The sequence below is a fragment of the Lepidochelys olivacea genome (genome assembly GCF_965140295.1).
Source record: "Lepidochelys olivacea isolate rLepOli2 genome assembly, chromosome: 1".
NCBI classification, from domain to species: domain Eukaryota; kingdom Metazoa; phylum Chordata; order Testudines; family Cheloniidae; genus Lepidochelys; species Lepidochelys olivacea.
The window spans coordinates 270,065,472-270,090,886 of NC_140411.1; the positions used below are offsets into that span (position 1 = coordinate 270,065,472).

The 25,415-nt window shown below is 42.5% G+C and overlaps 1 protein-coding gene across 3 annotated transcripts; it reads left to right on the forward strand.

Moving 5' to 3' along the window:
* Positions 1-480: 480 nt before the first annotated feature.
* On the forward strand, positions 481-22,995 carry HAL (histidine ammonia-lyase). 3 transcript variants are annotated; one of them, XM_084618053.1, is made up of 20 exons: positions 481-788; positions 1,201-1,261; positions 1,435-1,462; positions 2,009-2,083; positions 2,181-2,253; positions 2,348-2,414; positions 2,610-2,647; positions 2,733-2,858; positions 7,665-7,804; positions 9,488-9,535; positions 11,728-11,875; positions 11,964-12,059; positions 12,175-12,233; positions 12,910-12,990; positions 13,828-13,893; positions 13,980-14,145; positions 18,505-18,639; positions 19,964-20,072; positions 20,175-20,271; positions 21,552-22,995. In XM_084618053.1, exons 1-20 carry the CDS (start codon positions 542-544, stop codon positions 21,699-21,701), a joined length of 2,010 nt encoding a protein of 669 aa, XP_084474179.1. In that variant the 5' UTR covers positions 481-541; the 3' UTR covers positions 21,702-22,995. The 3 variants fall into 3 exon arrangements, with proteins under 3 accessions (XP_084474179.1, XP_084474180.1, XP_084474181.1); XM_084618054.1 differs by having other exon boundaries at positions 20,175-20,244; XM_084618055.1 differs by lacking the exons at positions 1,201-1,261; positions 1,435-1,462 and having other exon boundaries at positions 678-788.
* Positions 22,996-25,415: the final 2,420 nt, after the last annotated feature.

Consider the following 25,415-nt stretch of genomic DNA (forward strand, 5'->3'; position numbering starts at 1 on the left):
ACTCCACTTTATCCTGGGTGGGTTTTTCATAAAAGGGTAGAATCTGTTGCCATTTAGCAAGAACTTGTTGAAAACACAAAGTTTTTAAAACACACAACCAAACGCCCATAAAAACATATTCCAGAATCCTTTGGAAATATCCATTTGGAAATTCTTGATCTACAAACAGAGCTAGCCTTGGATTTAGACTCTACAGTCCAGACCCTCAAAGTTATAGAGGCGCCTAAATACCTTTAAGGAGCTGGTGCTACATCCTTGGCACAATCTCAAAAGGTAACTCCTGTGTCAGCAGTTTCCCATCTCCTGTCTAGGAAAAGGTTTGCTTCCAGGGTTGGCTTTTTAGTAGATAAAGTTTGTTAAATACACTAACTTATTTGTGAAGGTGGGGGTCTGGGGGTGGAGGGAGGATTTTTGCCCTTTTCTGATTGGGACGTTGGAATCCAGTCAGGTGCTGTTCTTCAGGCAATAGTGTGGTAAAAACAAGGCTGATTCACACCACAGCTGCCTTTAGTGGAGGGACAACCGTAGACAGAGGAGAAGTATGCCAAAGTACACAGTGCATGTCCGAGGGGAATGGCTGGCAGTGCCTTGCCAAATGGGCACTAACACAGTGAGATGGCTGGGGAAGGAAGCAGTGAGACGTTACATGAAAAACAAGCCTGATAATGGGGGCTTTGCCTCAGTGGAAGAAGTGAAATTCTGTGTTCGGAGGTGCAAAGGCCTTGGCTTGCTGGATCATGATGATACTTTGGAGGACACACTAGAGGACAATGAGTTTGTTGAAGTTGGTAAGCAAACCTGCAATGACAAATTATATGGTGATTGCACTTGCATAGGAGACCCAAAGTGTGTATTTTCTGTTTACCTTGAAACTTTATATTTCTGTGATATAGCAAATCTAAGATTTAAGAAAAAATACTAAATTGCAAACTCAGTTTTGAGAAGGCTTTTTAGGTCTTCTGTTGTGTCATGCAGTTGATATGAAGTGGGATATGAAGTGTTTGGCTGTAAGTTTTGGATTTTGGGGTATGGTAACTTCATTTTTACTGTACGTTTGTTAAGACATTTAAATGCATTTGGCTGCAAATTAGAATTCTTGTCACTAATTTTTTTCTAGCTAATGAAGAATTCTCAGTAGCAACAAACTATGGGCAATAAGTTTTCATTTTGTTTCTTTGTTTTTCCCATTCTTCATTGTAGTTATAGAAGGAGATGTAATGTCTCCGGATTTCATTGCATCTAAGCTAGAAGGAGTTTATTTGTATCCTTTATTGAGCATTGTTTTGGTTAATTTTTACAATTCTTAGATTTGCTAAAGTTGAAAATGATTAGTACCTTTTCCCCCTTCAAAGGTCTTCCTTCAAAAACTCTAATTAAATGGCAGCTATTTGTGTGGGTTTTGAATGTCCTTTATTTTCCTTTACGTGGCTTCAGATATAGCAAATATCCAGAGCCAGAAAAGGTATGGCTCAATAATGATCTTAATAAAATGTGCCCCAATTCCAATAGTTTTTCATGTTAGAAGGTGACGTAGGGTGAAATCCTCTTATCATGGTGGGGGAAATGGCAGTATTCAAAGAAAACCTATTTTCTCTATTTGCCCATGACATAGAGAGGGACCCCACAGAACATTTCAAATGGAATTGCTGTTTGTGACACATACTATTTGTTTTCAGTAGGACTCAGTAAGTTCCTGCAAACATTTACTACCAAGTGTAGTGCTTTCTATTACTGTGGGTAACCTCACGGAAGCTACAGAAGAAGCACTTTGCTCTGCACTGTTTGCAGGATCATCCATGATAACTGCTTAGCTTGTTACCTCTCGTAAAATAACCTGTTCTTTGCTAATGCTTCTCTGAGATAGTTCTTACTGTATGAATGAGAATGGGGCTGAACTCTGTTGTAACCAAGTTCACTATTAAGCTTTCACTGTATTTATTTAGTTATGATGGTTTAGAAATTGCTGACATATACACAACACTCACTAAAATGCAGTTCTTTTGCATAGTATATTTATTTAGATGGGAACAGCTTAACAACAGAGGACCTGGTCAATTTAGGAAAGGGGCTCTACAAGATCAAGGTAAAGATTTTGAAAGAATCAAACTCTAAATACATTTTATTTAGTTAGTTTTTAAATAGTAATAGAGGAATGAATATTGGCAATATTGTTTTTCTAGCTCACACCTGAAGCTGAAGCTAAAGTCAGACAATCAAGAGAAGTGATTGAAAGAATTGTAAAAGAACAGACTGGTATTTTTTTTTCTTTTCTAACTTAATTTTGTTGTCTGTTTTAGATTAGTTTAGTTAGATTCTCTTCTTTATCTGAAATATCTGTTTCTTTCAGTTGTTTATGGAATCACCACTGGCTTTGGGAAGTTTGCTCGAACTGTTATTCCAACTAGTAAACTCAAGTATGTTGTATCTACTGCCTTCTTTAATTTAGAAAATGTGTATAGAAAGTAGATCCATATTATTTCTATGGTGTACATTTTTAGTCCATTTCTCTTCCTAAAAGGAGAAGGATATTTTTGCTCAGTTTTGTGAAAAAAAATTTCTATTTTTGAACACTGCAAGTTGGTTTTTAAATGACTTTTCTTTCTTTGTAGGGAACTTCAAGTGAACTTAGTTCGGTCACATTCTGCAGGTAGTGGGAAATTGATTTCAAATTTGTTTCTCTTCCACAACTGTTAGAATTAGGGTTTGTAACCTTGAAATTGTTGTCATTGCAGGTGTCGGGAAGCCTTTGATCCCAGAGAGATCTCGCATGCTTTTAGCTCTCAGGATCAATATCTTAGCAAAAGGATACAGTGGGATTTCACTGGAAACTCTCCAGCAAGTTATTGAAGCATTTAATGGTAAAGATATTTAGAAATGAATACAGCTGTTTCATCCTTTGTATTACAACGGTGTCTAGATCACAGGCCCATTGTGCTAGGCACTGCACAAGTACATAGAGTCCCTGTCCCAAGGAGTCTAAGTAGGCAAGATGGGACAAAGGTATACAGCACGCAGAAGATTGGGAACTGAAGCACAGAGAGTTTAGTTGACTTGCCAACATTACCCAGGGAGGCTGTGGCAGAACCAGGAATTGAACCCAGGTCTCCCAAGTCCCAGTCAAGTGTCTTAACTAGAACCCCTACTTTCTTTATTGATTTGTTTTCATTAAGTGTTCATGGTTTTATTAATTCCACGGCAGAATTTGGGGTGGAGGAACAGTGCTGTAGTTTGGGAGGGGAGAAAAAGGCAGCACTTCAGATTACCTTTTGCAATTGTATTACTTTTGTCCCTTTGGGTCATTAGACTATGGTAACACTTCAGCATGAAAATAAACTTCATTGTGTGCATTTAACAGACAATGAAAGCAGAATTAAGAATGTTTGCTCAGGGCTGATTACCTGAGAAGACACTAGGTTGCCATTTCAAAAGCAGCTGAAGGCTAATAGTGAGTGAAAGCTGTTACTTTATCAGTTATTTGAAAAGTGGCCTATGTGAAATATTACACTTTCTAGGTATTTATACCTCATCTATCACCATAGTGACTGCCTGTCTGCTAAGGGCTTGATTCTCGAACTGCTAGGCTTCTGTTAGGGGTTCAGTTCTGCAACAGTTGCTCTTTGATCTGGCTAACACTCATGTGAGCATCTTTGAGTTCAATGGCACTACTTCCTGGAAAAAAAATGATCACATAGGTGTTTGCAGGCCCATTGGGACACGTTTACTCGTGTGAGTAGCTCCATTGAAATCAATAGGAGGGCTCATAGGAATAATTCGCTCTGAGTAAGACTTGCGGAAGTGGGCCCTAACTGAGTAGCTGGCCTGAGGCTGGTTGCTAGTAGGCAGTTAATCATGTTAACAAAACCATCAAAACAGTCAATGCCACTTCTATCATTGCTGGCAGGCTCACAGGGAAGTTAAGGGTGACCTTGGAAACTAGCTACCTTTCATTCCTAGAAATGGTCCCGCCAATGAGAGACGGTGAGAGGAGTTTGCAGTTGTTCTGTCTGTGCTATTATACTCATTCTGCAAATAAACTTCAGTTTAGAGGGTTTTCTTTCAATCCATCATCTATCCTGAGCACAAGATTCAGTGTTTATTTGTTTTTTAATCTGTTTATATGAATAAACAGATTAAAGGTTTTTGCATTGCTGGGGACATGAGGCTAATAGAGGCGCTAGGGTTATACACATCAGGGTGAACTTACGAAGGGGGGGGAAGGAATCAGGGGAATGGTTGGTTTCAAATCCAAACTTTTTAAAATTTTGTCTCACAAAAATGAAAACAAAAAAAGAAAAAAATCACTTGGGATGAAACATTTCTCATGTCGAATTGAAATGACATTTGACATTTTTTATTTTGCTTTGACATTTCATTTTGAAAATGTCATTTTGATTTGATAGTTTCAAAATGGCTGATTTCAATTTTTTCTTCAATAAACTGATTTGACATTTCCAAAATTTTCGTTTTCAGGTTTTTTTCAGCTGAAAAAAATCTGCCAAATTTGCCCTGAATTTGCACATCATTTCGGTGCCCTGAAAAATGCATTTTTTTGATGAATTTACTCTTTACCAAAAAAAATTTCAACCTACTCTACATCCAGTGGCAGCTTGTCACATAAGGGAGCCATGCTGCCTTGGAGAAGGGGGCCTGCAAAGCAGGAAAAACCAGTGCGGTCTTCAGGGTGGCTCTGGCTTCCTGTTGGATTCTGAGGCTTTGCAGTGGTTACTCTTCCTCCCAAGTAGGAGAATAATTCCAGGTATCTGTGGCTTCAAAATGGTGGTTCTTCTAACTTAGTTTTCACCTAGAGCTGTGGGTCTGATGTCAGTAGAACCCTTTTTTTTTCAGATTGAAAAGTTCAAATATATTTGAATTGAAAAGTTCAAATATATTTTAAACATTGGAGAAGGAGCCAGGAGTGTGGCGTAAACCATGTACCACTGGTAATATAATACTCCAGTGTTAGTGGAGTGAATTTAGTCGGAGATTTTACGTGCCCAATTTAAGATTCCTTAAAGGGGCCTGATTTTATTTTTTCTTTTCAGAAAGTGTAGTGAAAATCAGATCTCTTCAATTTGTCTTGGGCACCAAAAGTGGGGTACTGAAAATCACTAATCACTTCTGAAAATTGTGGCCAATGTAATTATAGTGGCTGTGGATCCAGTTGTTGTTGTATTAACAGGCTGGTGTACCTTTGCATTATAAACCCCTATGCCGAGGGTTTATGAAACCCTACTGGAGACAACAGTTTAGGGCTAAAATTTGACATACAAAGTTCTGTCCAGTAAGCAAGTTTTTATCAGCCATTTTTAAACTGTAAGCAATTTTAAAAAAATGTAATTGTTGAATTTCAGGATGATTTTTAATTGAAACTTCTATCCCAGACTGAAGTGACTTCACTGAGAAATGTACAGTAAAACCTCAGAGCTACGAACACCACACACCTCATTTTGAACTGGAAGAACACAATCAGAAAGCAGCAGAGACAAAAAAAAAAGAAGCAAATATAGTACAGTGCTGTGTTAAACGTAAACTACTAAAAACAAAAGCAGGGGAAAGCAGCATTTTTCTTCTGCATAGAAAGTTTCAAAACTGTTTTAAGTCAATGTTCAGTTGTAAACTTTGGAAAGAACAACCATAACGTTTTGTTCAGTTATGAACATTTCAGAGTTACGAAACTGCCCAATCATTCCTAGCATATGTGTGTATATGGGCTGAAGGAGCCAAAATTTCAGACTTGGTGCATAAGTAGCCACTAAATAAGCATTTCCTGAAGTGTGGGGTGCACCCTCCAGGACTAGTGGGGAGATGGAGGGCACAGATGATCTATACATGAGTATGGGTAGGCCTTTTTACAAAATGTAGAAGTGTTGAAAGTGGGGGGGGGGGGTGTGATTGCTTTCATTTTCCTGAATGGGGTTCAGTGTCCAAAGGTCTGGGAAATAGTGCTTTAATTTGATCTGAGGAACTTGAGTCTCCAAATATTTAGTAACATCAACAACTGCAGTAGCTTAGGGGCTAACTTCAGGGCTGGCCTTGGGGAAAACAGCTCCCTGGCTGAACTTGTATTTTGGCATCTCTGGCCCCTGTTGCCTCCCCAGGCTCCCCATCCACCCCCTCATTACCCTGGCCCCTGCTGCCCCTCTGGGCTCCCCACAATGGGTCAGCAGTCCAAGTGGAGGGGCAGTGACAGGAGGGCACCAAAGGGCTGTGGTGGTGGCAGGGAAGCACGGTGAACTGAGAACAGGGGAGGGAACCAGAGTAGTACACAGTGAGTCTCATTTGTGTGGGGCTGCAGGGGGACAGTGACATGGGGACTCCAGAAGGGCAGATCTCTCCCCACACCCCACTACTGAGCATCCCCAATATTCAAGTGCCCCTTCCCAGTCCCAGGGAAGGTGGGTTATGGGTGAGGGAGGTTAAAATGCAAATGCTCCAGTGCAGTGTAGGTAGCTAGGGTGGGTGGTGATGGTGGAAAGTTCACTCCTGAAATATTCCAAATGCCCTGCACTGACACCTCCCTTTGGGATAAGCAAGAAAAAGGGGGAGCCCCTGAGAGCTGGGAGGCTGGGACCTGGAGACACAGTGAGGGAGGCCCCGGGAGCTGGTTGGGCATGGGGTCAGGACCCACCAGACTGACTTGTCTCTTTTCCTTGCAATTTCAGCTCCCTTCCCCTCCCAACCCTGAAGATGCTGGCATCTTCCAACTCCCATTTCCATTGGGCAGCATCGCTCTCATTCAGGCTGCCCATGGAAGGAGTAATGGCTGGGCTGGGACAGTCCCAGAGGGTGTGGGGGGAGGAGGGCAGGAAGAGCCTGCCAGCTCTCCGAGTATGAAGGCAGGATTAGGAGTTGGGCTGGGAAACCAGGTGGAGTGGTGAGCAGGGGCCCTCTGCTCAGGAGCAGTGAGGCAGGTGCTCCTGCCACGCCAGGCTGCATCCCGCAGGCACCGAGGGGGAGCCAGAGCCCCTTGCCTCTTCACCCCAGCACCCCCTGACTACAACGCCCTGGGTGGTCAGCCACATCGCCCACCCCTAAGGTCAGCCCTGGCCAAATCTTACTCTACTTGGGGATAAGCAAAGATGCTGTCTCCTGCATCCTCTTCGATAGGGTTTGTGTCCCTCAAAGGCTGAAACTCATCCCAGTTTTGCTGAGGCAGTGCAAATATATGATGCCAAAGTGAAAACCTGTAGTTGGACCTATATTTCCAGTCAGCTGCTCAAAGGCAACAAACTGTTCAGTGGGTTCCATACTTTTAAAGGGTCCTTTTAGGAGTGAGCCCTTTAGATTTTCTTGGTCCTGCCTCAGTGCAGGACTTGGTGACTTCTCGAGGTCCCTTCCAGCCCTACATTTCTATGATTCTATTCTATGCTATGATGAGCTGAGTAGAAGCCATTCTTGTGACACTAAAAATTTAATCCCGTATCAGGTTTGTTTTGTTATGATTTGTTGGCCAAAAACAACTGGTTTCTTTTTAAACTACAGGAGCTAATTTAGGAAAAATTAACAAATGCCACTTTGCAAGGGGGGTGATGCTTCTCCATTTCACTGCTATTCCAGTATGTCACTTCAAGACAACCAGGGCAGATTCACATGCTTGTGTCTCTGTTTCAAGGAGAGGCTGGATGGAGGCTCTAACCAAAGTCTGATTTCTGCTTTCTTCCTAGCATCCTGCCTGCCCTATATACCTGAGAAAGGGACAGTTGGAGCCAGTGGAGACTTAGCCCCTCTTTCTCATCTCACTTTGGGGTTGATAGGAGAAGGAAAGATGTGGTCCCCAAAGAGTGGCTGGGCTGATGCTAAATATGTAAGATCAATGTGTCTGACTACTAGACTTCTTTGTCTCTCTCCTTCAATTGGCTCTGGCTAGACTATGTCTATTATGAGAGCAAAGGGAACATTTTTCATCAGAACTGTGTGATGGATTCATAACATTTTATATCCTTTGGATTTTGTGTGTCACTTTCTTGTGATTGAAGTATTTGTTTCTGCACTGCTTTAACAGTTTGTCCTATAGGACCGGTACCATGGTGAAAAATGAGGCATAAGAATAGAAAAAAACAAACACCAGGCATCATGATATTGGGGTTTAGATGCCACCATGTCTGGCATATTAGTAATGCCTAGACAGACACTGTCACCTTGCAGTGAAGCAACATGATGCAAGATCCAACACTGATGAGTGCCAGAATCTGGATGGATGGACAAGATGTCATGTTGAACCAGCTCCAAAGATTTCTAAGTGCACCTTCTGTCCTGCAAACATCAGAACTGGCCCACCAAACCTGAGATGATCCCACAAAACCGAGGATTAATGGTGTGGTTTCAAATGCTAAAAGTAAATGGAGACTTTTAGCGGTTTTTCTCTCCTGAGGAGAGAGGGGTTACTAAGATTTCTGTTATGTATTATAATAGCAAGAAGCAGATGTATAAACTTCAGTAAAGCTGAAAACGCATGACATAAATATATAACATTTTCAATAGATTAATTTGGGTTGAAAGGGACCTTTGTGGCATGATTTAGTCTACCCAGCTCTACCATGGCAGAATTGTTTTTTTTTTTAAAATGTATTCCATCCCTAATAGATCAGTGTTTGAGCCAGCCATGGATCTCTCGAATGATGGAAAGTCCATAACCCGCCTTGGTAGCTTGTTCCATTCTTTATCTGCCTAGGTACTGACATGACTCCCGTCAACATCGTATCTGAGCACCTCCCAAGTATGTAGCCTCTCAGCATCCCTGTGAGATAGGGAAGTGCAGTTATCTCCATTTTACAGAAGGGAACTGAGGCACAAAGAGATTAAGGACATTAATCTCATTTAAGTACATTCATTTAAATCAAGCAGTCTGTAGCGGAGTTGGAAATTGAACCCATCCTGCTGATTTCCAGTTATTTGCCCTAACCAAAAGCCATCCTTCCTCCATTCACTAACTGCATTTGCTGTTGGTGGAAAAGTCTTCTGCATCTCCTCTGGGGGCTGGAGCATCTCTTTCCTGCCACTGTTCTTCCTGCTTCTCCCAGTCATCACTGCCTCAGCAGGCCTCTCTTTCAGATTTACCATCTGTCCAGCCGAGGAGGACTGGATACGATTCTAGTCAGAATCAAAGCACTATTTCTCCTTCATTTGCCATAAGAATCTCTGCTTCGTGGTGTGGAATAATACCACCACTCCTTAATGGGCTGCGACTGCGCCACCTCTCAAGCACTCCCAGACTGTGCTGACTCTGAGGAATGACAGCACTGGACTTGAAGCCTGGGTGTGTCATGTGACAGGACAGAGCATGCATTAGTTCAGGTAGCCAGGTTAAAAGAGGGTTCTCAATGTTAGTGCATAAAAAGCGTTTTTTCCCTCCCTTAACTGTGGAATATTCCAAAATGTTTATTAGCAAAAGATAAAAAAGAGGGTTGTATGCAATCAGCGAAGTCGTCCCATCAATATATTGAAAGACATTTTTCACTAATGCCCTGTTCAATAAACTGCTTTACAGGTGCTGCAAGCCCATGGCCTGAAGCCGATAACCTTGAAACCAAAGGAGGTAATGAAAACCAAGCCTCGCCAATCGGCTTTATGCATATGTTGCCTGTATTTTAAGAGTGAGATGAATTAATGATTATTTTAAATCCAGTTCCAGAAGGTTTTTAGACATCTATTTCAGGGAACCCATTAGAGACTCTACAGTAAAGGGTATGTCAGCGTTTCCATTTCACCTCCCATTTATGTGTGATTTAGTTCAACCGCAATAATTTATAGAAGCTCTGTGTACAAAGCTTCAGACCAGGGTAAAACTTAGGTCCAGTCTACATATAAAAGTTCCTCTGGAACTGCCATTCATCCACACACACACTTTTTACCGTCAGGGGTTTCCTGGACATCCAACAGTGGAAATTACCCCAATTCCTATCTAAGGTAAGTCTGCATCAGTGGAAATTAAATTGGTATAGTGCCTGTGTAGACGCATCCCACTTCCATGGCAACTAAACCAGTGCAAATAATCCTCCTCCTGCTGTTGCGTGCTGCGCTAATTACTGCAGAACTGACCTGTCTGCTCTCTGTTCTACATTTCAGTGCTCAGGGCTCATCTCAGCTGGCTGTCACCAGAAGTAGTGTGTTCAGACAAGCCCTTATTTTATGAGATGGGTTTTGTTTAAGAATGTAAAACCTTTAGTAATTCAGATGGCTTTTATCCTGCATTGTGGGGACCAGAAGGCTTTTTGTGTTGGTAGTTTAGAGAAAGAAACACATTTTATAACTTAAACATATTTTGTGATATTTAATAAGCAGTAACTAGCATTAGCATGGCATAAATGTTTGTTTATGTAAGCATATTCATCAATTTATTAAACAAAAACCCAGGCTGATGAAATCTTACCCACATAAACTGACATGCACGTTCTTAGTATGTAAGATATTCCAGTGCTCTTGATCCCACTGATGGTGGACCATAGTAATTGTCATACCTACAGTACATGCAGCAAGATGCCTGATCCAAAGCCTACTGAAGCCAATGGGAAGACTGCCGTGGCTTCAGTGAGCTTTAGAACAGGCCCAAGGTGAGTTAAAACAGAATCTCCCCCTTAAGTCTAACGGCAAGTCTCCCACTGACATAGCACCAGTGTGGACAGAGTGAAACTTGTGCTGCTCAGATGGGAGAAGGGGGCTTTTTTACATCTCTGAGCAACATACATTAGATTGACTTAAGTGGTAGCATAGACCTGCCCTAAGTTTCCTTGCTTTGGTGGGTTTTTTCCACACCTCATCTTCTTCATGTCTAGAGCTGAATTAACGAGGAGCCCGATGGCACCTTAAAGACCTAATAGATTTATTAGGGCGTAAGCTTTCGTGGGTAAAAAACCCACTTTTTCAGATGCGGATACAGACTCACACAGCTAGCCATCTGATACTTAGAGCTGAATTGATTATTTTGTCAAGAAATCAGGAGAAGGGTTACTCTTACAAAGAAAAAGAAATTCTGCCATATTACATGAGGTTTATTTCATGTTACTTCAAACGTTTTTTCAGGGTACAGGATCAGCTTTCTAAGGTACATATAGTGACCAACAGTTAAAAGTAAATTTTTGCTTTAGAGCAATGAAGTCACATCACCATACTGTTTTATTGTAGGAAAAGTACCTCCACTTTTACTGCAGTACTGTAAATGTTTAGTGTTCGCCACTGCATAATATAGTTTTCCTAGGACAGAGGGGACAAAGGGAAGTGTTTGTCATGCCCTTTCTGAGATCTCGAAGTGGATTGTTGCCAGTGATTTCTCCTGTAGTCCTAGTACATACACAACTCCCATTTACTTTAGACAGAGTCTTCTGCATGTTGGGATGACAGGAAGAGTCCTCAGGGCCTTAGCTGTATATCTGGCTTGCTAGGTTTCATCAAACCTATACCAGGAGCCCACTGAGCTGATCAGCGATCATGGCCAGATGGCTATAACTAGCTTCCTAGTGAAACTAGCTATTGGGAAACAACTCCTAGTGAGGAGACATGGGGATGTAACAGATTCAAAGTAGCTGGTGGCTTGTCTGTATCAAAAAATAACCAAATAGCTGAGAACATAGCATCTCTAGCCCTTTTTATGATTCATTTAATGACGATCCAGGAAGCTTAGAAAAGGCCTTTCTTTGACTGACACATGTAATTATGAAAATTACAATGGCTGTGGCATGTGTAAGGCTGCAACAGATTCACTGAAAATAAACACCTGCGATCTCTCTGAAGGGTCTGGCTCTTATCAATGGAACCCAAATGATCTCCTCGCTGGGGTGTGAAGCAGTGGAACGAGCCAGCGCTATTGCTAGGCAAGCGGACATAGTTGCTGCACTGACACTTGAAGTCCTGAAGGGTACAACTAGAGCCTTTGACACTGGTTGGTACTGAATTTTCTGTGTGCACTTTCTCTTAGCTTTTGGAGAGGGCAAAGCAAAAGAGTAACGCTCTTTCATTTGTTTTAACAGATATTCATGCAGTGCGTGCCCATCGGGGGCAGATTGAAGTGGCATTCCGATTTAGGTCACTTTTAGACTCTGACCATCATCCATCAGAAATAGCAGGTGAAATGTCTTTGCTTCCTGCCATGCAAGTCACCTATTTGATTTCCAGGACAGACAGGGAATCAAAACAGTGACGTGTGGCCTTTTCTATAAGAATCTTTCTTTTGTTTTGCAGAGAGTCACAGATTTTGTGACAGAGTTCAGGATGCATATACGCTGCGCTGTTGCCCTCAGGTAAATGAATTTCCCACTCCCTCATACAGGGATAGGCTAGTGGCAGTGAAATCCCAATCCTAGTGTAATGTCAGTTAAATGTTGGTTGTCTCCTTTAAAATAATGCAATTACATTATTTCCCACTCAGCTCAAATAGGGCTTAATTGAGACATAAGTAGTTCCTGGACCTTGTACACAGGAATGATTTTTAACTCTCGATAAACTCAATCCATATTAACGCAAGCAAAACTATTGAAATTGGTGGGAGCTTTGCCTATGTAAAAACTAAAGAGCTGGGGTTTCCCAAGTTTACTTATAATTCCTTAACAATTCCTAATGTACATTGACAAATTAGCTAAGCTTCGAGTACTTTCTTGTACATGTGGCTGAGGGACAAGGGGATGCCAACCCAAACACACAAAGAATTATACATTTATGTTGTCATCATCATATTATAATGTCATAATAATAGTAAGTCAAATCTTTAATAAGTACAGTATATCTAGCATTCCACAATAGCAATTTCCCTGGTTATCACATCAAATCAAAATCTGTATCCCTGTGAGTGAGTGCCAAGTCTGGGAGTGGGGGCAAGGCAGAAGTGTGCTCTCAGAAAGTAGAATTGGCTGGATCTATATCTTGAGGATGAACTACAAATAGACTTGACCTGTGGCTAATTGCTATTGTTTCTTTTAGGTCCACGGCGTGGCAAATGACACAATAGCTTTTGTAAAGGACATAATCATGACTGAAATTAACAGTGCAACAGACAATCCTGTATCTTTCTGATGATTCAGTTTCTCTGTAAAATTTTGGTTGGTTAATTTTTCCCTTCTAAATGATTATTAGTTAATGAAGCAGAAATTATGGCCCTGATCCATCAAATCACTTACGTATGTGCTTAGTCAGTGGACTGCTCTTGCTTAAAGTTAAGCACACATTTAAGTGCTTTGCTGGATCAAGGCCTACATGGTTATAAGGGCAGCTGGGAACTTTGGCCACCAATTGGCCTTGAAGGTTGACGGTGACTTGTCAGTTGACACAAGGTTGGCAAAACTTGCATTCTAGAATGTACTTTGAGTTCTACAGAGGGTAACTACAAGAGCTATGCACCACCTTTAAGAGCTGTATGAGCTCATTTTGGGAAGCTCTGTGCACACGCCTTGTATTGGTACTCTGAACAAGGGTGAATTCCACTTTTTAAGAATAAAGGTATGTACAAAAGATGCTCCTCTGTGTTAGCTGATAGCAGTGATGAGTGCCCATCTTGCTCACTATATATAAAATTTCACCTCCACTGGTGAGAGCATCACCGGCAATTGAAAATTACACTAGAAACTGTGCTCAAGTGTGGCTTTGCATTCCTTATAACCTTTACCTGCTGACCGTCCAGCCTGTTTAATAAAATACACTATTCAGCTGTATCTGTATGGTGGGAGAACGGGGCATTGTTTTACATTTTTTCTTACAGCTGCACATGTAGAAGTGTGAGCTACACTATATATGCATATGGATTTGCACATCAATTCTTCTTCCTTTCAGATAGGATATTCAGAGATGTGTGGTACTTCAGTAATTCTTCATTCATGTTTGCACCTTAACTTGTCTTTAAAGATGGTTTTTGCTGAAAGGGGAGAGACCATTTCTGGAGGAAATTTTCATGGTGAATACCCTGCAAAGGTAATTAAGCATTTGGAGAAATATTAGCTTATTTTCTGACATTTTTTTTAAAAATCAGCTGATTCCATCAAGAGCTTCTCTTGTAGGCTCTGGACTACCTGTCAATTGGTGTCCATGAACTTGCTGCAATTAGTGAAAGAAGGATTGAGAGACTATGCAACCCATCTCTCAGTGAGCTGCCTGCATTTCTAGTCACCGAAGGCGGTCTGAACTCTGGTTTCATGATTGCGCACTGCACAGCAGCGGCCCTGGGTGAGTACACAAAGGCCGAAGCAAGAACGGCAAGAGAACAAAATTAGAAAGATCAACCTACATTAGCATTGTGGTAGTTTGATACTACTGATAAAGGAACCCCCAAAAAACAGCTCTCAGCTCCAACTGTAAATTCTCCTTTTCTCCCCATGTCCAGCTGAGCTATCTGATATAGTTGCAGTTCGTTAGACTCAGAGGCCCTGAACCTGTAAAGATTTATGTATGTGTTTAGCTCTAAGCCTGCGAGCAGTCAAGCTAGGGTTGCCAACAGTCCCTTATTATAAGGGATGTCCCTTATTTTTTCATCTCTGTCCAACAAGATCAGGCATTGCTGAATGCTGCAAAAAGCAGCAAGAAATCCCCCTGGTGAATGTAGGTGAGTGGTGTTCATTTATTTTATTTATTTATTAATGATAATATTGGGAGTGAGGTGGGGCAGGAGCGCTAAGAAAACAATTCCTTATTTTTTAAATACAATGTTGGCAACAGTAGGATTACTCAAGTGCTTAAATCTTCGTAGGTTTGGAGTCTGAGTTTTGGAAGGGTTAAGTGCCGCAGCCCCACTTTAAATCAGTGGGAGCTACAGTACCCAGCACCTCTGAAAATCAGGCCCTAATAGCACAACAAAGCTAAAAAGCAAATTGTTTATGTACAAACAATTGTATTTTTGATTCTACACAAAACATATCTCTGTCTGTAGCGCTCCCTTCTGGGGCACCCCGATCCCCGAGGATGGTGTGGAGCCCCTTAAACTTTCCTTCTCAGGGACACAGCAATAGACGCTGGGTGCTTAGTGCACAGTGTCTCCAGCTAGTGGTTGGATGCATAAACCAATAACAAGCCCGAGCCCCAGGCTATCACAATGCACAGGTACAATAAGTCAAACCCAACACACAGCCATTTTATTCACAGAAGGGATGGGGGTAAATTAAAAGAGGTAAAGAGAACAAGCAAAGGAATCAAGGCTGTTAAATAAATGATGCCTCAACCAATCCCACAACAATGATTCTGGTGCAGGGGAGGCCTACGGGCTGAGCTGGCTTTCATTTCTCAGGGGTGCAGCAGAATCTCAGGACTCATCTGTGTTGTGGAGCTGGGGGCTCCAGGGCAGGCTCACTCCTTCTCAGGGGGAGAATCAAAATGGCTGCCTGTCTCCCCTTCTGCTTCACAGAGTAAATCTGAGGCTGTTTCTCCTCCTCCACCCTTCTTTTCCTCCTCCAGTCTGACTCCCTGCAGCCAGCTCTCCCCCTGGTCACAGGTCCCTGCCAAGCTCAGCTCACATGACCCCACCCATGTGCAAGCTTTCCCAGGGTCTGTTCTTGGTATCTTAGGCATGTCTGTCAGACTCTGGCCCATCTTCCACAGGCTGACTTTCCCTCCATCCCAACCCAGGACAGGCAGTCTCCATTGGAGTTCCAGGCTCTGAGTCTGTGCTGTGCTATGTGGGAGCTGCTGGGAGCTGTTTCTCTGAAGTCCCTAGCCTAGCAAGGGGGCTACACTCTCCCCTGTCTACAGACTTTGATGGCCTCATCAAGTTTAAAACAATCCACATGCAAACATACAAAATACAGGAAACACTCTCCTTGGCTATGTAATCTCAGACCTACATAACCCCTGATTCATACAGAGGTGCATACATGAGACTGGGATTTCTGGGACATACCGAGTGTTACACGCCCTATGCCCTGTCCCAGAGGTCATAACAACAAAGCCGCCTTGGGTGCTATCCATTTATGTACCATATCCGTAGGGACTCTCAATGAATCACAGGATAACTTTATGGTGGGTTTAACCTGTCTAGGCTCATCGTGTCGTGTTCTCCATCTTCAAAGCCAGAGTCATTGATTTCTTCTTGACCATGAATGGCCTGGACATTCTCTTCTCCACTGTAGGGTGACCCTATGGGGAGATCAGGCATGACATCATGAACTGGTGAGGCATACCATGATTCTGGGATATTTAACCTGATTGGTTCACACTAGAGTGCAAACAATCTGTTCAGAGAGCTTGGGCTCAGGCACTTTAAAAGTAAATTGCTGGTGTTGATACCCAGTGTTGTCCTCTCCCTCTAAGCCAGAAAGAGCTACTGTGTAAGGTAATTGTGGTCTTCTGACCTCTCAGGAATAGCTGAAGGTTTGTAAAGGAGTAATACTATGAGGCCATTGCTGACCACTTGTCTGTCGAATGGTGTATGTTGGTGGTGAGGTAGTTCTGACAGGCCTCCTCACCACTTGTCCTGTTGGAAGGATGTGATTCCTGTGCAGGGCATTGGAGGGGCCCACACCTTTTACTATCTTGAGTCAATTGACTGGCAGGCCTGGCACTTTGTGTAGGGCTCAGCTTTCCACCCATCTTCAGTATTGTGTGTCCCAAGAATGCCCAGGGTCCTGATGAGAACTGACTTCTATGTGCAATTCCTGGTCTCTGACCCTTTGTTTTGTAAAGCTTTGTTACTTTGATTGTTCTGTGTAGCATTAGTGGCTGTGCTGGGCAGTTTAGAATTGTTTTCTCAGATGGGTAGTATATTGAAGGTGTGTTTCAGGTCGGATTCTATCTACAGAAATGCTGAAACAAAGATCCGCAGGCAGTCAAACTTCTCGACCAAATATGAGAAAGTAAGATGAGTGTCCAGTGTTACAACTGGAGGCGTGTATCAGATGAGAGACTGCTGATTCCAGCTCTGTTTCTGATGAGACTCTCGCGTGCCTAACAGTGCGGGAGAGGAGGCCTTAACAGACTCAGCTGGCTTTCAGTCCTACTTGGTGCAGCCTCATCTTGGACCTCAGACTCTCTGATTTGGAGCTAGGGATACTGGGTCTCAGACCTTCTGAATGGGAGAGGCAAAATGGTTGTCGCCCCTTGTACTGCACAGAGTAACTCTGAGACTGCTTCTCTTCCAAGTCCTCCATCCTGATTCCCTGGTCACAGGTCAGGCTCCGCTCACATGCCCCAGCCATGTGAAGGCTCTCTGGAGTCTGCCATTGGTAGTCCCATCCTAGGCATGCTGATCAGTATATGGCCAATTTTCCATGAGCTGTGTGCGTCCCCCAAGCACAGGCAAGGGAGACAGCTGCTTTTTCAGTCTGATTCTGGGTTGTTTTATATGGGAGCTGCTTCTCTGTGGCAAGAGGGCTACAAGTGAATTTTATTTAGTCAGATTCACAGTGAAAGATCTAGGTCCAGATGAAGTTAGAATACTGTGAATAAGTGCTTCATTACCCCCCTGCTAGAGTAAGACTGCATTTTATAGACAGTCCTCCAAATAACTTCCTGCAATGCTTACTCTGACAAAACTCCATTACTTTCAAGGGAAGTTTTGCAAGTTCTGCAGATGTTGATTGTTGCATTGGTTCACGATCTCTAGGCCTCTCCTCTTAACACCACATTTTGGACAGTATTTATCATGAAAATAAAATTGGGCAAGCCAATCCCTTTTGAGATGTAAAATACCAATGGCCTTAAATAAAGCAATGGCAAGACTCCTTCCCGGCTTTGTACTTTCACTATGAAGCCCACTTTCTGGCTCTTTGGAGCTTTTTTCTTCCTCTGCTTTTATTGCTGTTGGAAGCTCTGTTAGAGCTAGAAGCAGCCAAACCACACATGGCACAAAAGCATTTAAGGTTAGGAGAAGGAGTTGTTCTTGAGTTAGAAACTTGTACAAGAAGATAAAAAGGTCCAAGGGCCACTGTAGAATATAGGACTGGAAAGGTCAAAACTGGGAAATGGAATTCTTTTGAGTATTAAAACATAGATATATGTAGTCCACATTTGAACCAGATATTCCGGTCTGGCCCTGCCAGGCTTGATGCTGGGGAAAGGGAAAGCAATTTTTACACTCCCTAGATCATGGGACCAGCTGGGGGCTGGTCTGACATAAGTTAAGGCATCCTCGGGGCTGCTTTAAGACTCCATTCCAGCAGCTCTGGATTTCAGGGGTGTTGGAATTGCCCAGACATACTATCTTTCTCTTGGGAATGTTCTATGCTGGGGGAGCCCTCAGGAGGATGCCAAGAGCAGAGGAGGATATAGTGGGAGGGAGCTACTTTGCACCACCAGAGCTGGGCTGAAGAAGGGACCCTTGGTCTATTTTAAACAAGATCTTTTCTCTGGACGTAATATTTACCTTTATATATTTGGGTTAATATCAGCATTGGTTGATCAATGTACAACATTACTGTCTTCAGAGGCAAAATGGCTTGAATGTTAGATGTTGCAGATGGCTCGGTCAAGCCATACCATGGGCATGCACTTACCATGGATTGGTCTGGATCCTTCATTGCAGCATTTTACACTCAGCCATTGTTTCTAGCTCCTGTTTGTCCATACAGTACACCATTTATTCACACTGGACTTTTGCAGTTTCTGAGAATAAAGCCTTGTGCCACCCCTCTTCTGTGGATTCTCTCTCAACCAGTGCTGCTACAGAGGACCATGTGTCCATGGGCGGATGGGCTGCACGAAAAGCACTGAAAGTTATTGAACATGTTGAACAAGGTAAAATTAAGACACTGATTTTTAGACAGAGATACTGTATTGTAGCTAAGTTAAAACTAAATGCCTTTCTTCTACGTAAAAAGAAGAGGAGCACTTGTGGCACCTTAGAGACTAACAAATTTATTTGAGCATAAGCTTTCGTGAGCTACAGCTCACAGTCAATGAAGTGAGCTATAGCTCACGAAAGCTTATGCTCAAATAAATTAGTTAGTCTCTAAGGTGCCACAAGTACTCCTGTTCTTTTTGCAGATACAGACTAACACAGCTGCTTCTCTGAAACCTTTCTTCTACGTGGCATCATTTTTTTTAAAATGGACCCTTCAGTCATTTTAAAGAAGTCTTTTAAGATACTGTCTTAAGTAGTTACTTTAATTTCTTTCTAGCAGAAATATTATTGAGATGAATGTAGATTAGTGTGTTCCACTGAAACAAAACCACTTATCAAAGAGACACTAAGCGAAAATTCTTCCATTGTCTCAAAAGATTAAAGTTGTAACTTTGAAAAAATACTAATTTCAGCTGTTGCTGGAAGAACACAACAATACATACCATGAAAACCAGTATGTACGATTTTCTCTTACATGGGTTGATACGTGAAGTGCTTTGAAGCTCTAGAGATCTCTAAAAATACTAAATATTATCGTTTTGCACATTCAGCAAAGTGAACATGTACCTGGAGAAAACAATGTGTCTTAGATAACGTCTTCCTTAGGAGAATTTGGCCCTTGTGTAAGTGAGAGATAAATGCCACTAGACAGGCAGATACTGTGCAAGCTTTTCCAATACATATGTGTCAAGATCTTTTAGTTCTACCAGAGTTTTCATACTAACAAGAAGTGGGCCTGAACCAAACTCCATCTCTGGACACCCCAGCGCACCTGGGAGTTTCAAAACTGGATGTGAATTCTACAGCTTAGGCCCATTGCTACATCTAATTTAGTTCTGGGGAGGGCTGTGATTTAGGATGTCTCTGTTTTGGGGTGTACCTTGGAAGGGATTTTCATGCGTGCTGAGCAGCCCGCTTGCCAGTTGAAGACAACAGGCCTTCTGAGCGCTTAGCGCCTTGAAAGGTCAGGCTCAGCATGTCTGGACATCCAAAATCAGAGACTGTTTTTAAGTATCAGCAGGAATCTCCATCTGTTTCCCCATCTATTAAATGGGTCTTCTGTTTATCTGCTTCAATTAAACTTTGCATAGCACTTTGAAGTTGTGAGGTACTAACTAACAGTAACAAACTCCTTTTAGACGTTTTCCAAATGTAAACGTACAATGAGTTGTACATCCTAAAACCCACTATCCAGCCTTTCACTGTTTGGTTTCCTAGTGTTGGCCATTGAACTTCTTGCAGCCTGCCAGGGCATTGAGTTCCTACGCCCCCTGAGAACAACCACCCCATTGGAGAAAGTCTATGACCTTGTGCGCTCTGTTGTAAGGTAAAATCAAATAACCTTTTCCCAAAAGTTACAGCGTTGAAGACCTGCTAACTACGGTGTTGGTTAATGTTTGACTAATGTTCTCAATTTGTCTCCTTTCAGGCCTTGGCTAAAGGATCGCTTCATGGCCCCAGACATTGAGGCAGCTCACAGGCTGCTTGTGGAGCAGAAGGCAGGTGTTGACACTGGCATTTGTTCAGTAACTCATTCCTTATGAAGGGATCTGCAGTTCTTCTTTCAAAACAGCCCTTGATGCTTCAAGGGAAAAAGAGCTCTTCCTCTCGCATGCATGATTTAATTACCACCTTCTCTGAAGGAAGATGTGTGAAGATTTTAGTTTGTCATAGTCTTTTAAAGGGACGCTTTTAGTTTAAAAATAATATATTTTAAATGAGTCCCCCCCATTGTGTTATTGATAAATGGCTTAGATTATTGAAACTGACAGGACTTTACAAATATCAGCCCAGTCCTGCAATGAGCAGGACTCCTGCATCCACATGGAGCCCCATTAAAGTCAGTACTTGCCGAGTACTATCCATGGGGAGCTCATTGCAGGACAGGGGCCAGGGAGTAGGAGGACAGTCCATATCCCAAAAAGCTTGTTACCCAATTCAAGACCAAATACAACAGAGGACCTAGCAAACCATAGGAGCACACGGATGAGAGAGCAGCAATGAGGATGTGCATTAACACAGCCCTATTGTGTGCTCGGCTAGAGGGTTTGGAACCCACTTCGTTTTTTTACAGTTGTAAAATGTAACTAACAGAAGAATGAGCGAGAGAGAGATGAGGTCCCTACTGACCTATCAAACTATTTGCAGCCATATGGTCCCTAATAGACCACCTGTCTTACAACCCTGCTAGGGGGAACAACAAAGGAGAAAAAGGAAAATTTTCCAACCTTTAGGTTCCTTAGTAAATCTGAGCCCCAATGTCCGGTGAAATCTGCCACTCCTTGCCAGTGCTGCCAATCACTGACCTTTCTTGGCCATGCCAGTCTTCCATTCCATGCTACCCTGGCACCTGCATTACCAGATGCTTTCTATAAGACACCGGGACCCATCCCTAGCAGCTCCTATCCCTCCCTAGGTCATCATCTGGGTAGTAGGAGATGCAATGTCTCCTCCCACCCGAGAAAACTCACCTTGCATCAGTCAGGACAGTAGCCATATCCCATTCCCTTGCAACTGCACCTAGATCCCCCTTTACCCAGCAAAACTGTAACTTCCCAACAGATTCTTACGCTCAGTAGCAGTTTTGAGTAGCAGTGTCGCTCTTCAGCTACCAGCTCTGACCCTATGTCTATTTCAGATGGCCACATGCAATTTATTTCTGAATATCTATCACATTCAGTTAGTTATGCCCTGCTACTGTCTGCACAGGGTGCTCTACTCTTGTGCATTGACATATGACTCAGTTTGAACATAAAATCTTTCAGCCTTCACGTCTGACTCTGCTGTTGCTCTTTCTGTCCTGTAGGTTTGGGAAGTAGCTGAACCTTACATTGAAAAATATAGACGGGAGCATATTCCTGAATCAAGACCTGTTTCACCCACAGCCTTTTCTCTGGATTCATTGAGAATGAATAAATGTGTTGGGACTGATCACAGTGATCAGGAAGAACTTTAATGTGCTATGAAGTCTGGTACATAGAAAATCCTTTTTCAGTGCTTTGTTTGATGGAGATTGTTTTATTATGATACAACATGGTTTCTTCCTGTAATATAAAGGAAGCGTGTGTAGGTAGTTGTCTCACCTGTAAAAAGATCCTGTTGGATTGTAGAGTGGATTAGATTGAATTTGCTGATGATGGTCTAATTTAAACAATGGTCTAAATACAACCGTATTGGTACAACTCCATTGACTTCAGGGGACTTGCTCCCGCTAATGCTGGCCCTGAATTTGGCCAAATGAGATCAAACATGAAATAATCAGTTACAAGAGAAATGCATCAAATCATACAGTCCTTAATCAGGCAAAACTTCCACTGAAGCCAATGGGAGTTTAGCCTAAGAACTGCTTGATTTGGCCTAATATCTTTATTTACTAAAAATATGTGGAATGGACACTTTACATAGTACAGAGTTTACTAACTGCAATGGCAGAATATTACTGGGGTTACCTTTTCCTTACTGATTTAAAAATCAAACTGTGATATTCCTATAAAAAGTAAATTCTTCATGTGAATAAACCTGGCTATTTATGCATATGTAATCCACCCACTCTGCAGGTGGTGAAATAATTTTGCATTAATGTCAGTTGGAGGGGACTGTGTTGCTAAATTCTACCCCCCTGAAAATTAAAGAGGGTACTTAAAGCTATTAATTGGATTGTATTTTTGATTCTGTTTCTATTTAAACATTGTTTTCACGTTGTGCCATCCTTTGGGTACGGATATGGCTTTTTATGTATCTCTAACTTTGTCAATGTTAGTATAACTGAGGATTGGAGCACATCAAGCTAGATTTCATTCTCCTGTGTCTCTTGAGTTAGACCTTTTTGACATGCTGCATTCCAACAGTAGCAAAATTGTCTGATACTTTTATCCCTATCTGTTTTACGTGCACCTCAAACACTGTGCAGATCAAGTGTGAGTTAAACAGTCCTGTGCCATGAGAGAGTATTTTATAGCAGCTTCTTCACAAATCAGAAAAGCTGTATGAACACTAATATAGCAGGGGTGCTGGAAGTAGGGGTGCAGCAGCACCCCCTGGCTTGAAGTAGTAACAACAACCAAATACATGGTTTCTGCTTTCAGCACCCCCACTATAAAAATTGTTCCAACATCCCTGCAATATAGCACGTGGATCGTTGCTCCAGAGCACACCTGCTGCGTCATTACCAATGTAATATGCCTGGCTCACTAATTTTCCAGAGAATATGGAGTCACACCTAAAATAAACATAGCCAATCCCAGAGTCAACTTCCATGCACATCTGTATCTGTGGGGTTTTATTTCATATGTTACAATGAAAGTTTGAAGCAAAAGATTAGCTCGGGGGGGAAAAGGGGTGTGGGGATGGGGGAGGGAGAGAGAGAATGCAAGGGCCAAGAAACGTCACGAATTGCCCATCACAACGGGAAGGCTACAATCTGATTTAGAAGGCCACAATCTAAAATTCTATGGTTCATCAGACATCTGCATGGAGACTTAGGCCCTGATCCACAAAAGTACTTAGGCCAGTGGCTCTCAACCTGTCCAGACAACTGTAACCCTTTCAGGAGTCCGATTTGTCTTGAGTACCCCACAAGTTTCACCTCACTTTAAAACAACTTGCTTACAAAATCAGACATAAAAATACAAAAGTGTCACAGCAGACTGTTAGTGAAAAAAATGCTGACTTTCTCATTTTTATTTGGAATATAAATATTGCACTTACATTTCAGTGTATAAGATATAGAGCAGTATAGTCATTGTATGAAATTTTAATTTGTACTTTTCCTGTAGCCTGTTGTAAAATGAGGCAAATATCTCGATAAGTTGATGTATCCTCTGGAAGATATCTGTGTACTCCCAGGCTCTACACGTATACCCCTGGTTGAGAACCACTGTCTTAGACACATAAGTCCTAAATTCTCTGATTATACCACTCTGTATAAATAGTCATTGGACCAGAGAGAGAGAGAGAGAGAGAGAGAGCATGACTGTAGCTTGGTGGTTAGGATATCCACTGGGAGGTGGGAGATCCAGGGTCCAGTCCCTCTGCTCCAATGACTCTTTAAATATTTAGCAACTTTTGGAGCAACTTCAACAAGAGAGACTGAGGGAGCCCCATATCAGAATATCCCACAGCTCAGTTGTTAGATCACTCTCTGGAGAGAGAGGATTTGAACGGGGCAGGGAGTCACCCTTTTCCCCCTCAGCCAGAGAGGATGGAATTGAACCTGGGTCTGCCACATCCCTGGCAAGTTGTTCCACCCACTCAGCTTAAAGTTATACGGTGGGGGCAGCGGTGGCTACTCCTCCTCCTCCTCCTCTGGCTGTTTTGTGTGGCATGAGGCAGGCACTTAACTCATTCCTGCAAGAAACAACTTAGGAGGTGGGTTCACATTTGTGGATTGCTAAACAGAGATAGGTGCTTCCCTGCAGCTGGGACTTGGGAGCCTGTCTCCATGAGGGGGCGGAGTTTTGGACACCCCCTCCGGTCAGTGTCTCCCATTGGCTAATGTAAGTGTCTCCCTGCCTAGCTTGCTGGCTTTGGTGGATTGCATTCTTAGATGCCTGTCTCTCCCCATTCACTGTATATGGAGCCTAGGTGCCTAATTCAAGCTTTGTGCATTGCAGTGCGGGTCTTGTGATATTCTAGGCGCTGCGATGCTCAGCCGTGCAATGCCTAAGTCCTTTCATTGACCCAGGCCTCAGTGCCACTACACAATTGAGTCCTCACTGCTGCCTGTGGCCAAGACAACCCTCCTATGAGGGAAGCAGCATAAATATGATAGGGTGAGCATTAGCTTATGCTGTAATATTCCTCTTATGCCACCCCTGAGTGAGGGGCTGATGCTTCTGCAGAGCGGACATCCCTGTTCACTCATCTCTGCTCCTAACACACAGAGAGCCAGCTCCACAGTGTACCTGAGCCTGATTCAAATATATTTGGCAAGCTTACTGTGTTGACTTCAACACAATGCTAATTCTGCCAAGGGACTATGTAAAATTGTCACTCTTCTGCTCACTAGATCTGCTCCCAGTTTGTATTCAGTTACGCCTGCTAACAGATACAGGGATTATTTTAAACTGGGCTTCTCTTCTGTGGCAATAACAGCTGACACAGCTGGATTTTGTTCTTCCTTGTGCATTTTCAGAAGAATCTTTTTACTATGTTCTAATCAGTTCCATCTTTGCAGCTCCAGTGAAGGTAAGAGTGTTACACAAATGTCATTGAGGGCATAGCTTGGCTTCTACGACCTTTGTTGGAGGTGATGACAGGTGAGACGGAAAGAGACCAGCTTGACTCACAGATCCTAATTTGATTTGTAGGGCTGGCAGCTAGAAAAACATTTTTACTTGTAAATAGAGCATACTTGAGCTGAAAATCATTCAGAGCCAATAACCCAAAATGTCACTGTGCCACTTTTGTAGCATCACCGTTCAGAGCAGAACTGCATTTTAAATATATTTGAACTAGTATCTGAGACATTCACCAATTGCCTGTATAAATGTTATTTACCAAAGCTGTCAGAGTGATGTTTAAGGAAGAACTGACTGTGGGAGAGCACATGTTACACTGAGATCCACACCCACAGCTGGTATAACGTCTGCTTGCAGTGAAGAATGTCTAATGACAGGCAAGTAATTAAAATATTACACAAATTTATTTTGTTGGCTTTTCCGGCTTTAAT

Bases quoted from the DNA above. Each gene is read 5' to 3' on its own strand.
- HAL (XM_084618053.1), top strand. From the start codon at position 542: ATGCCAAAGTACACAGTGCATGTCCGAGGGGAATGGCTGGCAGTGCCT. The intron at 2,859-7,664 runs GTAAAGATATTT...CTTTCTTCCTAG, and splicing joins AGTTATTGAAGCATTTAATG to CATCCTGCCTGCCCTATATA. The intron at 18,640-19,963 runs GTAAAATTAAGA...TTGGTTTCCTAG, and splicing joins TATTGAACATGTTGAACAAG to TGTTGGCCATTGAACTTCTT.